The sequence below is a fragment of the Akebia trifoliata genome, chromosome 9 (genome assembly GCF_017979445.1).
Source record: "Akebia trifoliata isolate Shusen 1 chromosome 9, ASM1797944v1, whole genome shotgun sequence".
In the NCBI taxonomy this organism is placed as follows: Eukaryota; Viridiplantae; Streptophyta; class Magnoliopsida; order Ranunculales; family Lardizabalaceae; genus Akebia; species Akebia trifoliata.
In genome coordinates, this window is record NC_141383.1 from 6,401,383 (window position 1) to 6,414,942 (window position 13,560).

At 46.2% G+C, this 13,560-nt stretch overlaps 1 protein-coding gene across 1 annotated transcript; it reads right to left on the bottom strand.

The window, feature by feature from the left end:
• Window positions 1–7,338: 7,338 nt before the first annotated feature.
• LOC147394209 (uncharacterized) lies at window positions 7,339–9,384 on the bottom strand. Its single transcript, XM_086453104.1, has 6 exons — window positions 8,937–9,384; window positions 8,693–8,851; window positions 8,234–8,623; window positions 7,930–8,151; window positions 7,785–7,844; window positions 7,339–7,671 (listed from the first exon to the last, which is right to left on the bottom strand). Exons 1-6 carry the CDS (start codon window positions 9,381–9,383, stop codon window positions 7,444–7,446), a joined length of 1,506 nt encoding a protein of 501 aa, XP_086309230.1. The 5' UTR covers window position 9,384; the 3' UTR covers window positions 7,339–7,443.
• Window positions 9,385–13,560: the final 4,176 nt, after the last annotated feature.

Below are 13,560 nucleotides of genomic sequence, written 5' to 3' on the forward strand. Positions count from 1 at the left end.
CCTCGTCCTCGGGCGAAGACTGTTTTGGGGGCTCCCTACCTTTATTAACAAGTTTGCATGGTTGTTCTTCTTATTTCAGGTATCCAGAAAATCACAAAAAAATAAATATTTCTCAAAAGGCAAAAAAATCAAAAATTTCTCAAAAATCAAAAAAATCAAAAAACTTTCAAAATCCCAAAAAAATAGATATTTTTCAAAAAGAGTTTGCAAGGGATCTGTCTCCATCAAATGAGTATTCAGATAAAACAGAGTTTGAAAGGGGCGAGTATGATTTCAATCTTGAACTCGACTTCGACCTCATGGGGATAGAAGAAGAGTCTGAGGACGAAATGGAATACCCTCCCAAAGAAATCAAAGACTTGGTAGAACGCCACGAAAGAGGTGTTCAGCCAAACATCGAGGATACAGACTCAATTAATCTCGGTACCGAAGAGGACCCGCGAATTGTCAAAATTGGGGCTTTACTAACATCACAACAAAAAGAGGAAATGGTCGAATTTCTACGAAATTATCAGGACGTCTTCGCATGGTCATACAGAGATATGCCTGGGTTAGATACCAATCTCGTTGTACACAAGCTACCCATTGCTTCCGGAAGTAAGCCAATCAAACAGAAGTTGAGAAGACTGAAACCAGAATGGACCCTCAAGGTCAAAGATGAGGTCATGAAGCAGTTCGAAGCGGGATTTCTTGCAGTCTCTACGTACCCAGAGTGGCTAGCTAACATTGTACCAGTACCCAAGAAGGACGGAAAAGTACGGATGTGTGTCGACTATCGAGACTTGAACAAGGCCAGCCCTAAGGATGATTTTCCACTACCACACATCGACACTTTAGTTGATAGTACAGCAGGGCATGGCATGTTCTCATTCATGGATGGCTTCTCAGGCTATAACCAGATAAAGATGGCAGAAGAAGACCAAGAAAAGACAGCATTCATCACACCATGGGGTACTTTCCACTACAAAGTCATGCCGTTCGGGTTAAAGAACGCGGGGGCGACTTACCAACGGGCGATGACCGCGTTATTCCATGACATGATCCATAAAGAAATGGAGGTCTACGTAGATGACATGATCGCTAAGTCTGGCATTGAGGAAAATCATTTGGTCAATCTAAAGAAGTTGTTCGACAGGCTGAGGAAGTACAGCTTAAGGCTAAATCCAGCGAAATGCGTATTCGGGGCAACATCGGGCAAGCTGCTGGGATTCGTCGTCAGCAGAAGGGGCATTGAAATAGATCCAACAAAGACTAAATACATCCTAGAAATGAAGGCACCCGTTACAGAAAAGGACGTTCGGGGCTTCCTGGGAAGGATACAATACATTAGCCGTTTCATTGCTCAGCTCACGCCTATCTGTGAGCCAGTCTTCAAGCTATTAAGGAAAGATACGCCGAAGAAGTGGAACAAAGACTGTCAAGAAGCATTTGATAAAATCAAGCAATATCTGCTCAATCCACCAGTCTTAGTCCCTCCTACGCCAGGACGACCTCTGTTAATGTACATCTCAGTGCAAGAAACATCTATGGGGTGTGTGCTAGGACAACACGATGAATCAGGGCGGAAAGAACAGGCCATCTACTATCTCAGCAAGAAATTCACTGATTACGAAGCAAAATACTCGACACTCGAAAAGACTTGCTGTGCATTGGTTTGGGCATCTCAACGACTACGCCATTATCTGCTCAGCTACTCGACTATGCTTATCGCCAGGATGGACCCCCTGAAGTACCTATTCGAAAAACCAGCACTAACAGGCCGCACGGCGAAATGGCAGTTATTGTTATCAGAATTCGACATCACCTATGTCACCCAAAAAGCCATCAAAGGGCAAGCCATCGCTGACCACCTCGCCAAGCACCCGTTGCCTGATTATGAACCGTTAAAAACAAACTTCCCGGATGAAGCCATACTATTGGTCGAGACGGAAAACGATGATGACGAAGAACCTGGTTGGAAAATGTACTTCGACGGAGCAGCTAATCAGAAAGGAAACGGAATAGGAGCAGTCTTGATTAAACCAGACGGGTCCCATGTACCGATCGCAATCAGATTGAAATTTCAATGCTCTAACAACGAAGCCGAATACGAAGCATGCATAGCAGGGTTAAAAGCAGCATTAGATCTTGAAGTAGACGAGATTGATGTTTTCGGAGATTCAAGCCTGGTAGTCTATCAGACGACTGGAGAATGGAAAACTCGAGAACAGAGACTGGTCCCTTACCATGAGTATCTAGAGGAACTAAGCTCACACTTTCACAGAATCTCATTCACCTACATGCCTAGAGCGAAGAACCAGTTCGCCGATGCACTAGCTACCCTTGCTTCCATGATTAGTATCTCAGAAGGTCTGGTCATCGACCCGATTGAGATTGGAATTCAGGACGAGCCGGCCTATTGTCTACCCGTCGAAGTAGAAGAACCTGAAGAAAAAACTTGGTACTCAGACCTCAAAGCATATCTCGAAGATCGAACCCTTCCCTCAGATGCAACGCCTAACGATCGCAGAACCATTCAGAGATTGGCAGGGCAATTTTTTATCAGCAATGGCATCCTGTACAAAAAGTCACACCACGAGGTCTTACTCCGATGCGTTGCAGAAGCCGAAGCAAAGCGATTGATCGAAACTGTACATGGTGGAGTTTGTGGACCCCATATGAATGGCCACATGCTAGCAAAGAAGATCATGCGGATGGGGTATTATTGGTCGACAATGGAAAGTGACTGCTACCAGCATGTTCGCAAATGCCATCTATGCCAAATCTACGCCAACAAGATCAATGCCCCGCCTTCGGAGTTGCATAACATGACTACGCCCTGGCCCTTCTCCCTCTGGGGAATGGATGTCATCGGGCCAATCTCGCCAAAAGCTGCAAATGGACATCGCTTCATCCTAGTGGCTATCGATTACTTCACCAAATGGGTAGAAGCTGCGTCATATGCCAACGTCACCAAAAGCAATGTCCTGAAGTTTGTCAAGAACAACATTGTCTGCAGGTATGGACTTCCCAGCGGGTTAGTAACTGATAACGCTAAGAACTTCAAAAACAGGGATATGGTCAAGATGTGCGAAGATTTCCAGATCACTCATCACAACTCCGTACCATACAGACCTAAAATGAACGGAGCAGTTGAGGCAGCCAACAAGAATATTAAGAAAATTATCGAGAAGATGGCAATTACATACAAAGACTGGCACGATATGTTGCCTTTTGCACTCCATGCCTATCGAACTTCGTTTAGAACCTCGATCGGGGCAACTCCATATTCATTGGTCTACGGAATGGAAGCAGTCTTACCCGTAGAGGTGGAGATTCCCTCCCTCCGAATCTTAAAAGAAACAGAATTAGATGAAACCGAATGGATCCAAGTTCGGATCGACCAGTTAAATCTAATCGAAGAAAAGCGGCTCGCAGCCATTTGCCATGGGCAAATTTATCAGAGGCGAATAGCTCGTGCCTACAATAAGAAAGTCAAGCCTAGGGATTTCTCGCTAGGAGACCTTGTATTAAAGAAGATCTTGCCGATCCAAGAAGACGCCAGAGGAAAATTCAGACCGAACTATGAGGGACCATTCATCGTGAAGAAGGTGATGACGGGAGGAGCTCTGATCCTTACGGAGATGGACGGACAAGTCTTCCCGCAACCCGATCAATGCTGACACTATCAAAAAATATTACGCCTAAGAACTGACCCTGAAATGACGAAAGACCATCTTTGCTGTTCTAAACCAACAAATCTTACCCTAGTCAACCCTTTTTGAGCCATCACGTTCATTTCTTAACCTAAGACAGGGGTAAGTCAAAAAATAAAAAATAAAAAAACTCTCGGACACTTGATCTGAGTTCGACCCAAATCTCCAGCCTAAACAAGTTCGAGAGACGCTGGGAGGAGATGCAGATCACCTTTTCGAAACAAAAATAGACAAGCCCCATGCCTAAACCGCTCTAATATATCCAGACCTTAATCCTTTTTGTAACCTTTCACCGCCACTAGCCTAGGCCAACGTTTCGTCCCAACAAAAGTCCTTTTTGATCAGGGAATGTCCTAGGGCAACCCAATGACAATGACAGCATCAATGATCTTGCGACTTGGTCCGGATCTCCGAAGTCTTATTAGTCGTTGGAAGACTCGAGAGGGGAATCCAGGTCGGATATTCGAAAAAAAAGAGTACTCAAAGTGTAGAGTAGCCGATCTTGCAGCTCAACTTGAGTCGCCGAACCACGAATAGTCGTCAGCAAACTCGAGAGGGGAATCCAGATCTATTACTCGAGAAAGAGTGCCACTACAAGAGTAGAGTCGCCGATCTCGCAGCTCAACTTGAGTCACCAAGCCACAGAGACACAGAGACTCCGAACAGAATTGTAATGTAAAAATCTAAAGATACAAGCATAGTCTGAAAGGGCATAGTGAAAATCCGAAAGGACGCTATGAGTAAAAGAATCAGACTATGGCAAGATCAAAGCCACCGGCACGATGAAAATCCCAAAAAGGACGTCGATGCGCAAAAATGTGGAAACCGGGTCTGGTGAAAACCGTAACTGGCACCAGGGGCAATAAGGGCAAACAAAAAAAAAAAAAAAAAACTCCTGGCCCGCAAGAGTATAAACTGTGAACGGCAAAATCCATCCAAAAACTCCGAGACCCCAAACGGATAACGACCTTCCGACACCAGGGCACTGGGAATGATTCTAAAGGAACCAAAAGAATAATCGACATCTGCATCACCCGTGTTGGGCAAAAACACCAAAATCGTCACAACCAAAGATTTTGCAAACTCTGAATTTATCGCACTCATTTGATAAAGGCATTTCACAAAATTGCATTTCAAAACTACTATTTTGGCCAATGACGACAAATCTAGAATGTATTCAACAAAAACTCAAGTTTTCAAGAACAATAGATATACCTGAGGCCAAGTAAGTACAAAACCTATTTTCTTCGCATTAATCCTTCAACATTTTACATGCATTCATATAAGGAAAAGAGAATACAAAAGAAATACAAAAAAAAAAAAAAAAAAGAGCGAATCCAACACAGTCAATCAAATGTCATGGGGAGAAATGAAGAAAGAGTCAAGGCGTTCCTCCAAGGCACGGATCCGGGCAGCCTGACTCACCATCACTTTCTCGGCATCTGAAGCATCACGACTCACCAAGTATGCTGCAAAGTCCTCAAAATGAGGACACTGGGCAAGTCGATCCCTCAACTCATCAACCTCAGCTCGAAGCCTAGCCACTTCATCACTATCACTACTTCCGGACTGGGCAAGGGCAGATGTCAGTCGAGCAATCTCTTTCTGCATCTTCTTTTCGGATTTGAGCCAAATAGCCTGAATTCGACGATGATCGGTTTGAGACTCCTCAACTCGATCTCGGTAATCAAAGAAAGATGAAGCGCCGGGGCGTGTCCGAGGAACTATGGATACCGATGGTCTCCCAGAAACAAGCTCTTGAATCCAATGCAAGTATGCCGGGAACTGGTGCGCTGCAAAGATGGGTCGACTCAGAACCTCAACCCGACCCCATTCTTTCATGAGTCGACTCAGAAGTGTAGTCGACAACGAACCAACCAACTCACTAAAATTTTCCGGGAGGAGCACGCCTTGGTCATAGCCAAATTGACGAAGAACCCGAAGTGGTACGTAATGAGTTGCCTCGTGAAGACCAATCAAAACAAGGAAACGAGCCCCATCAAAAGCAATCACGGGGGACCCTCGAGGTTGGAAGGCACCAACCCATCTCACTTCCTCATCATCAAGGTTGCCGACAAAAGAATACCATTCTTCTTTGCCGCCTGAGATAAAAGGAGCAACTCGCTTCGACATCATAAGTACGAGATCGGCATTCACGCAAAAGGGGCGATTAACCACTTCAGTTGAAGCCAGATGATCCATGAACCAGAGCTACAATAACAGGAGTATTCTAAAACTTGGGAAACTAATAAATTCTAATTCAAAATTTTAATCCAAACTAAAATGGAATTTACCTGCAGGAGGGGAGCACATCCTCGAAAAGTTCGATCGTGGCCCAAAGAACAAGTCGTGAGAGATTGGAACATTCCACTTAAAAGCATCGGGGCCAACCGGCGTCCCTCCCGGACTTGTTGCACAACGTGAATAAGAGAAAGATCTATGATGTCTCCGCCACTCGGGAACAAGAGTTGACTCACCGCCATCAAAGTGAGAGCATTAAAATGAATCAGAGGCTTCGAGGGATCCGTGAGGCGGTCCACCAAAAAAGACTTGGACATTGTCTTCAAAACCGATCCGCCATCCGGAATCTTCAAAAATTTGCGATTTATGCCCAAAAAATCGGAAGCCTCACTTCGGAATCCATCACGCAAAGGCGGAATCACGACGGGGCCCGATATCTCAAGCCCCAACAATACTTCAAATTCCTCGATAGTGGGAGTCATTTCATGTACCCCAAACCGGAAAAGATTAAGCTCGGGAATCCAATACCCCAACATAGCCTCAATCAAACCCCATTGCAATGGGACCTTAGGCAACGAGAGGGTGAACCCCAACTTGTTCAAGCACCATCGAGCTCTATCATCATTGTCCATGCTATCTATCCAACTACTCAAAAAGGAGTCAACAATGCCATACCTTTTCAAGTTGGGAAGAGTGGATGACACCTCCATAGAGCTTGAGAAGAAGCTTGAGGGAAGAAGAAGAGTAAAAATCGGCCAAAAGTAAAAAAGGGAAGTAAAGGTGAAAGTGAGATGTTAGGGCAAGGTGAAAGCTTAAGTAAATCATGCTGGTCCGTGCCCAAAACACGGATGCAATCAAAGATAACTCATCCGTGCCAACAACACGGATGAAGCAAGATATGACTGATCCGTTCCCATAGCACGGATAAGACATAAAATACCCTATCCGTGCTATTGGAACGGATGAACATTGAAAAAGTCCATCCGTGCTGAGAACACGGACCAGAACATTCTTCAGCCTCGGGACCAAATCAGTAGAAGTGCTGATAATTCCGGATTATCTAACGTTTATCTTAAGGAATTCCTACATGCTCGATAAATGTTTTCAAAACTCGCAAAATTTCTCGAGATACATATCGGGCACATGGGAACTCGTCAAGATCATATTATGCCAAATTAGACCTCGAAGGACCACATTACTCGCCGTGAGTCCCAAACGACTCACACCACTCAAGAGCACACTCGAAGGGTCCGTGGGACCCTCGTCGCACCCCCTTTACCCGCCAATAGACCCACCGACACTCGAAAGGACTCGAGAACCCCAATGAACGATATCTCACCCGAGGAGTTCGAATGAATTACACATATAGTCATGACAATGTAACAAATACAAGGAACAATGAGCATAAATGCATATATATATACCAAGGTTATAATGTCTGCATACAATAGCTGAAAGTCTAATATAGAAACATCTAATGTTTTGCAAGGTACATAAAAAAACAAAGTCAGACAGAGGGGGGAGCATCGTCCCGAGCACTCTGAGTCTCTGGGATAGTTCCAGAAGAAGATCCAGCCACCGCACCCGAGCCAGACACCCCGGAAGAAGGTAGGCCGTGCATCCGCAACCGTCCCTCCGAATCCGTGAAGAATAGCTCCGCATCCAGGGCAGCATCTTGCTCCGTAGTACCCGCGAGATCAACGCCGGGGACAACAGGTCCGGTAGAAGGGGAGGCCTGAAAATAAGAGAAACAAAGCACAATGACATATGCAGCATGGGTATAGAAATGAACAGAATGATATATGCAGCATGGGTAGAGAAATGAACGGCTAAAATATAAGTACTTACCCTAGGAGGTGTCGGAGGCCGCGCAGAGGTGCTCGCGCCATCTCGGCGTCGATAGTAGTCCTGGAAATATCATATGTTGGAACCAGTCAAAATTTAATACCATGAACTACGAGCTACAAGACAGAAAATAAGCGAAATGACGTACCATCTCAGCCTGAAAGCGAGACTCACGCATGGCCATCTCCAGTTCCAACTCTTGGATCCGGGCCGCCTGAGTCTCGAGACGAGCCTCCTGCTCCTCCAACCGAGCAGCCTGCTCCTCCACCTCCGCCCTAGAGGCCCTCCACCTGTTCTCCATCTCCACTGCCCTCGCCGCTTGGGCCTCGATCACATCGTAACCCTCTCGAAGACGACGAAGATCATCAGCCTGAAAACAAGAAAGTCAACCAAGTAAGAATGATAAAAAGCAGAAAATTCTAAAAGAAGGAAGGCAATGATAGAATATATACCGTGACAGCATGCTCCTGTAGAAGGACCCCTCCAATCTCAGTGATCCCGGCCCGGGCAGTGACAGCAGGCATAATGCACCCAATAGAGGCCTCTCGGAACCACGCCTGGTAGTCACCCCCTCTCACCAGTCCAGCAGCATCTACGCCCCTCGCCTGGGCAAGATACTCATCCACCGTCATCGCACCCGAGATAGGCTCAGGTGGAGCGACAGGGATGCGAAGACTCCCGTCATGCTGAAAGAACAAGCGCTCCCCTAGATAGAATGTATATCTCTGCTCACCAATAAAGTAGGGGTAGCGCTGTCGCCTGGTGTTACGCCTATAGGCGTTCCTCACCTCCTGCCTCCCGCTAACGGTGCGGGGAAGGTCTCGCAAAGTAACAGAGAAGATCTGCAAAAGAGATAGTCAGAAGACAGAAAAGTTTAAGGCCAAACAAAAGAGAAAAGTTCAAGTACTCACGTCTCGAAGACGACACCGGTCGATGTGGGCCCGTGCACTCCTGGGGCTGCTCCTAATGGCCCTAGCATCTCTGGTGGCCCAAAACGCCCCCAATGGGTAACCCTCGTCAGGATGACGACGGGTGGGCAGATAAAAGGGAAAGTAGACGTGAACGAAGATCTGAAAGAAAGAGCAAGGCGTCAGATGAGAAAATAGGAAGTGGAAGGAGAATTAGATAGAGAAATAAAGTCAGGACCCAGTTTACCTCAATAAAATGCCAAAAGAATCGAGTAGAGATGCCAGCTCCACGGGGCGCAGTAATGCCCACCACTACTCGATCAAGACCAGCCAGAATGGTACCATAAATGAGGCTACCCCAATCAAAATCGCCAATGTGATCGATATCATGCATAACAGAAAGAAATGTGGTGGAAACTGAAGAATCGTCCTCTAAGAAGAAACAGCTACCAATGAGAAGGAGAAAGCAGATCCGAAAGATAATGTCGAAATCACGATCACCGAAGCGGGCCGATCTCTCTCTATAGGTAGGCGGAGCTCCATCCTCTCCCTCAATCAACAGTAGACCCATCAACACCTCTGTGCTAATCCTACCCTGCTTCCCCACCATAGAAGCGGGTACTCTAGTGATGCCCAACAGCTCTCCCACCTCCTGGATAGATAACAGAGTCAAAGGCAGAGGCTCTCCATCCATCGCGATACCTGTAATCGCCACAAAATCCGAAGGCCTGATGCCTATCTCCACCTCTGGCATGTGGAATGAATGAGTCGCCGGAAACCACCTCTCCACCATGGCCAAGAACAAGGGTCGATCCGCCTTGAAAGACGGTATCTGCAAGAAAGCACCAAAGCCCACGGTGGCAAACTGCGTCCGAATGTCATCCGAGAATAGGGCGGCCGTAGAAAGAAAGGCACTCCACCTACCCCTGAAACTGGCTGAAGGATAGGGTGTAGGGATGTCCAAACGAACCAACATAGAGACATGCCTCCCTAATCCACGGAGAAGAGAGGTATCTGGTACTCTCTCACTCTCCTCTGCAGGAATCTCAACCCTGGGAACCTCTCTGCCAACTCTACCGGCACCTACGGTCCTATCCGCCCGACCTCGGCCACCGCGTCGACCTCTACCACCACTACCGCTCGGCAGATCCTCAACTGGACCGCTATGAGAAGAACTGGCCTCATCTGCCCTGCTGCCAGACGAAGAACCAGCTACCGACGCTGAATCGGGCCTACGTGAAGGCTGTCTCGGCCAACCATACTCTGTGGCCACACCGGACCCCAAGGCAAAGCGAGCCCGAGTCCGGGGCCTCGCCTCCTCCTCCTCATCATCGGATGACTGATGCACTATTCGGCCCCTCCGCTCTCTACCCATCTGCAAGTCGCCATGTGGTCAATCAACAACGCAAAAGTCCCGTATCTCGAGGAATCTGTCTAGGTTAAACCTAACCAAATCAAGTCAAACCTAAGGCAAAACTAGCCTAATTGAGTCAAACCAACCCAACTTAGTCAACCAAAAAGTCAAATCCATCCCATCTAGGTCAAATCTAAGTCCAACCCTACTCAACTCAATAAACATGACCAACTCAGCCAAATTCAGTCAACCCAAGATCAGGTCAACCCGCAGATCCAGTCAAAACCAATCCAATCCCAGTCAACTCAAAGTCCTACCAAAACCTAGTCAACCCAGTTCAGCCGTAAACCAAGTTAACACAAACCCAGTCAACTCAGTCAAACCAATCCGCCTAAGTCAAAACCCAAGGACAATCCAGTCAAAACCTAGTCTACTCAGTCAACCCAGTTAAACCCAGTCAAATCTGAGTCAAACCAACCTATTCAAATCGGAATCATACCCGGCTGATCTGGCCAATCCCAGTTAAACTCTAAACCAAAACCCAATGGATTCGATCGATCCCAGTCCATCTATCCAAACCCGGTCAACCCGATCAATCAAAGTCAATTCAACCCTACTAAAACCCCATCATATGTTGCCCTCAACCACCATCCCTATATGACTCACCCTCAACCGCCATCCCTATATGACTCACCCTCAACCATCATCACTTCCAAACTACACAAACCCATACACCCTATGAACCGAACCTACCAAACCCAACGACCACCCAAGAATCGATTGCCAATCCAAGTCGCCCAAATGGTCCAGTCTCATCAAAACTCTCATCAAAACAGTACCAAACCGCGATATCTTATTAACAGCCCAAAAAACCACCCCTCCTACACCTAAAACAGTACTGTGCCCATCATCCTGGAAATTTTCATCCATCACCATTCTCCGTAAACCCCATCATGGCAGTTTGCCTCACGAATCAAAAGCCACCAATCATACCCACAACCGTCTCCATACACACCATCAAGTTCCAAAACATCCTGGAAACTCCTCGTCCAACACCAACAGTAACCCATACTTTCATGAAAAAGCATAAAAGATTGACAGAATAATTGATATCACATGCAAATAAAAAGAAAGAAATGCACATATAAAGCAGGCAAAAACGAAAATCAAAGGGGAAACACAAAGCAGAGGCATTGTTCGCGCATGAAGTGGGGTAAGGAAGATGAAAAGAGAGGTTAACCGAAAATTACCTCGACACAAGACCGTAATCGAACTCGCCCGCACGCCAAATTATCTCACAAGCATTCAAAGGCAATAACACTCCCACTTACGCTCACAACCAGTTCGCAAAAGGTCCGAACACGAAAATAAAGAAAAATGAAGAGAAGAGAAGAGAAGTTAATAAGAAAATGAAAGAGGTGAGAGAGAATCGTCAAAAGGCGCCTGAGAGAAAAGAAAAAACCGAAAGAAACCGAAGAAGAAGAAAATGGAGGGGCGCGCAGGCTTTAACCGTTTGAAATTCCTACTGGTCCGTGTCACCAGTACGGATGAGACAAAGAATGCGTCATCCGTTCCACTAGAACGGAAAAGGAGAGCTTAATAGGATCCGTGCCCCAGGTACGGATGAGATAAAAATAATACCATCCGTGTTTTAGACACGGGTCAAATCACTCCAAACGTCATCCGTGCCTTAAGCACGGATCAAATCGAAAAAAAAAAAAAAAACCTTTCGAGTTGCACTCAATTTCGATTTGTCAAAACGCGACCGAGAAATACCCAAATTTCAAAATCACTAAATCTTCATCAAATCCGAGGTTTCACACGAGCTCCGCGCCATCGAGACCAAGGAATCAATAAGGTAACTCTGTCAGACCCCGTGCTTGAGTAACCATTTTTATGCAAAAGCCATCAATTCAACCGATAATTCGAAGTCGTGTTTTGCAAAATTTCGTCGGGCCCGTACAAATAGGGGTTTGGTCTATTCTTTGCAGTTCTTTGCACGCAATTCCTGCAAAGAAGGGCAGCTGTAGACACCTCGATTTGAACGGGCCCTCACTCGAAGGGGCCCAAAAACAATAATGTTTCGATAAGTTCGACTAACGGGCCTCAATGGCCCGAATCATCGGAAAATGATATTTTCGCCGAAACCCAAGCCACTAACACCTTTCAATGGGTTAGTAGGTCCACCAAAAGGGTTCGGCACGCTCCCGTCTACCCCGCTCCATGCAAAATACCGATTTTCCAACAAAAGGGGCCAACGGGCCCCTAAGGCCCAAAACACCAAAAGTAGTAACCACGGTTAAATCAATGCCCCTAAGACCACCCCATGGTCTCAAGGACCCGCAAAAAGGTAGTGACCCATCCCACATCGTCGCTTCACGCTCACGTACAAAGAATCGATAAATTCCCCAACGGGCCCGAAAGCCCGGTTCGCCAACACGTGGCATTTTGATTAAATCAATAGTTCCAAAAAATCAAAAAAATTAAAATGCGAAAATGGGACTTGGGATGCCTACCCCTTCATCCAACCTTCATCATTCCATCTCCAAATCCACAACACCTTAAACCCACTCAAGGCCCACAAACCATTAACTCATTTTTAGAATTTTTTCACCTCACCCCTAAGCTAAAAATCAATCCTACATCATTTAAACCTTAAAACCAACCTACCTTATCAAAATTCAATCCAAAATGAGCCTTGTCCAATCCAAAACAACCTACATCTCCTATAAGCCTAAGCCCAATCCATAAAAAAAGCCCTCTAACCACTATCCATACCCCATTCACTATCCAACCCACAACCCAACCCATCAACCCTTACTCACATCAACCAATCAACCCCTCAACATCAAAAGATGACACTTGTCATCACCATCCTTCACCTCCCTCATCCAATCACCCACTCCCATCACCATGCTCTAAACAACCCATCTAACCCATCTCACCTCTCTCCAAAATCACCTCAACCCATACCCTACCCTAACCTAACCTATCCCCACTCTAACATCATCAACCACCCACACCTCCACCCATACTCTAATCCATCACCATCATCAACCCCCACATCACCACCCATACCTCTACCCATCATCTTCCTTAAAACACTCCAATAAAATCAACTCAACCCATACTTCATTCATCATCAATCAACTAACCCATTTCTCTCTCCCTAATCAAACAACCCCCATCAACCAATCAACCAATCTCATTCCTCACCCTCTCATCATGATTGCCACATGGCATCATCTCCTTTCTCCTCCCAAAAACTAACTTAACAACCTCTTACACAACCCATTCCCCTAAATCTACACACCTCACCTCATCAACCAACCTAACACTCATTCTCTAAACCACTCTCTTACACCCCCACTCCACCACCAACCATCACTCATGTCAAACCATCCAACACTCTACCCAAATGGGTTCGGGTAGGATCCAACCCATTTGGGTCTAAACCTCACCCATTTTCATTCATTACACATTTACCCTCCATTTCACCTTAAATTTCACACCCCTC

Bases quoted from the DNA above. Each gene is read 5' to 3' on its own strand.
- LOC147394209 (XM_086453104.1), bottom strand. From the start codon at position 9,383: ATGGATGGAGAGCCTCTGCCTTTGACTCTGTTATCTATCCAGGAGGTG. The intron at 8,152-8,233 runs GTATATATTCTA...TCTTGTTTTCAG, and splicing joins TACAGGAGCATGCTGTCACG to GCTGATGATCTTCGTCGTCT. The intron at 7,672-7,784 runs GTAAGTACTTAT...TCTTATTTTCAG, and splicing joins GGCCTCCGACACCTCCTAGG to GCCTCCCCTTCTACCGGACC.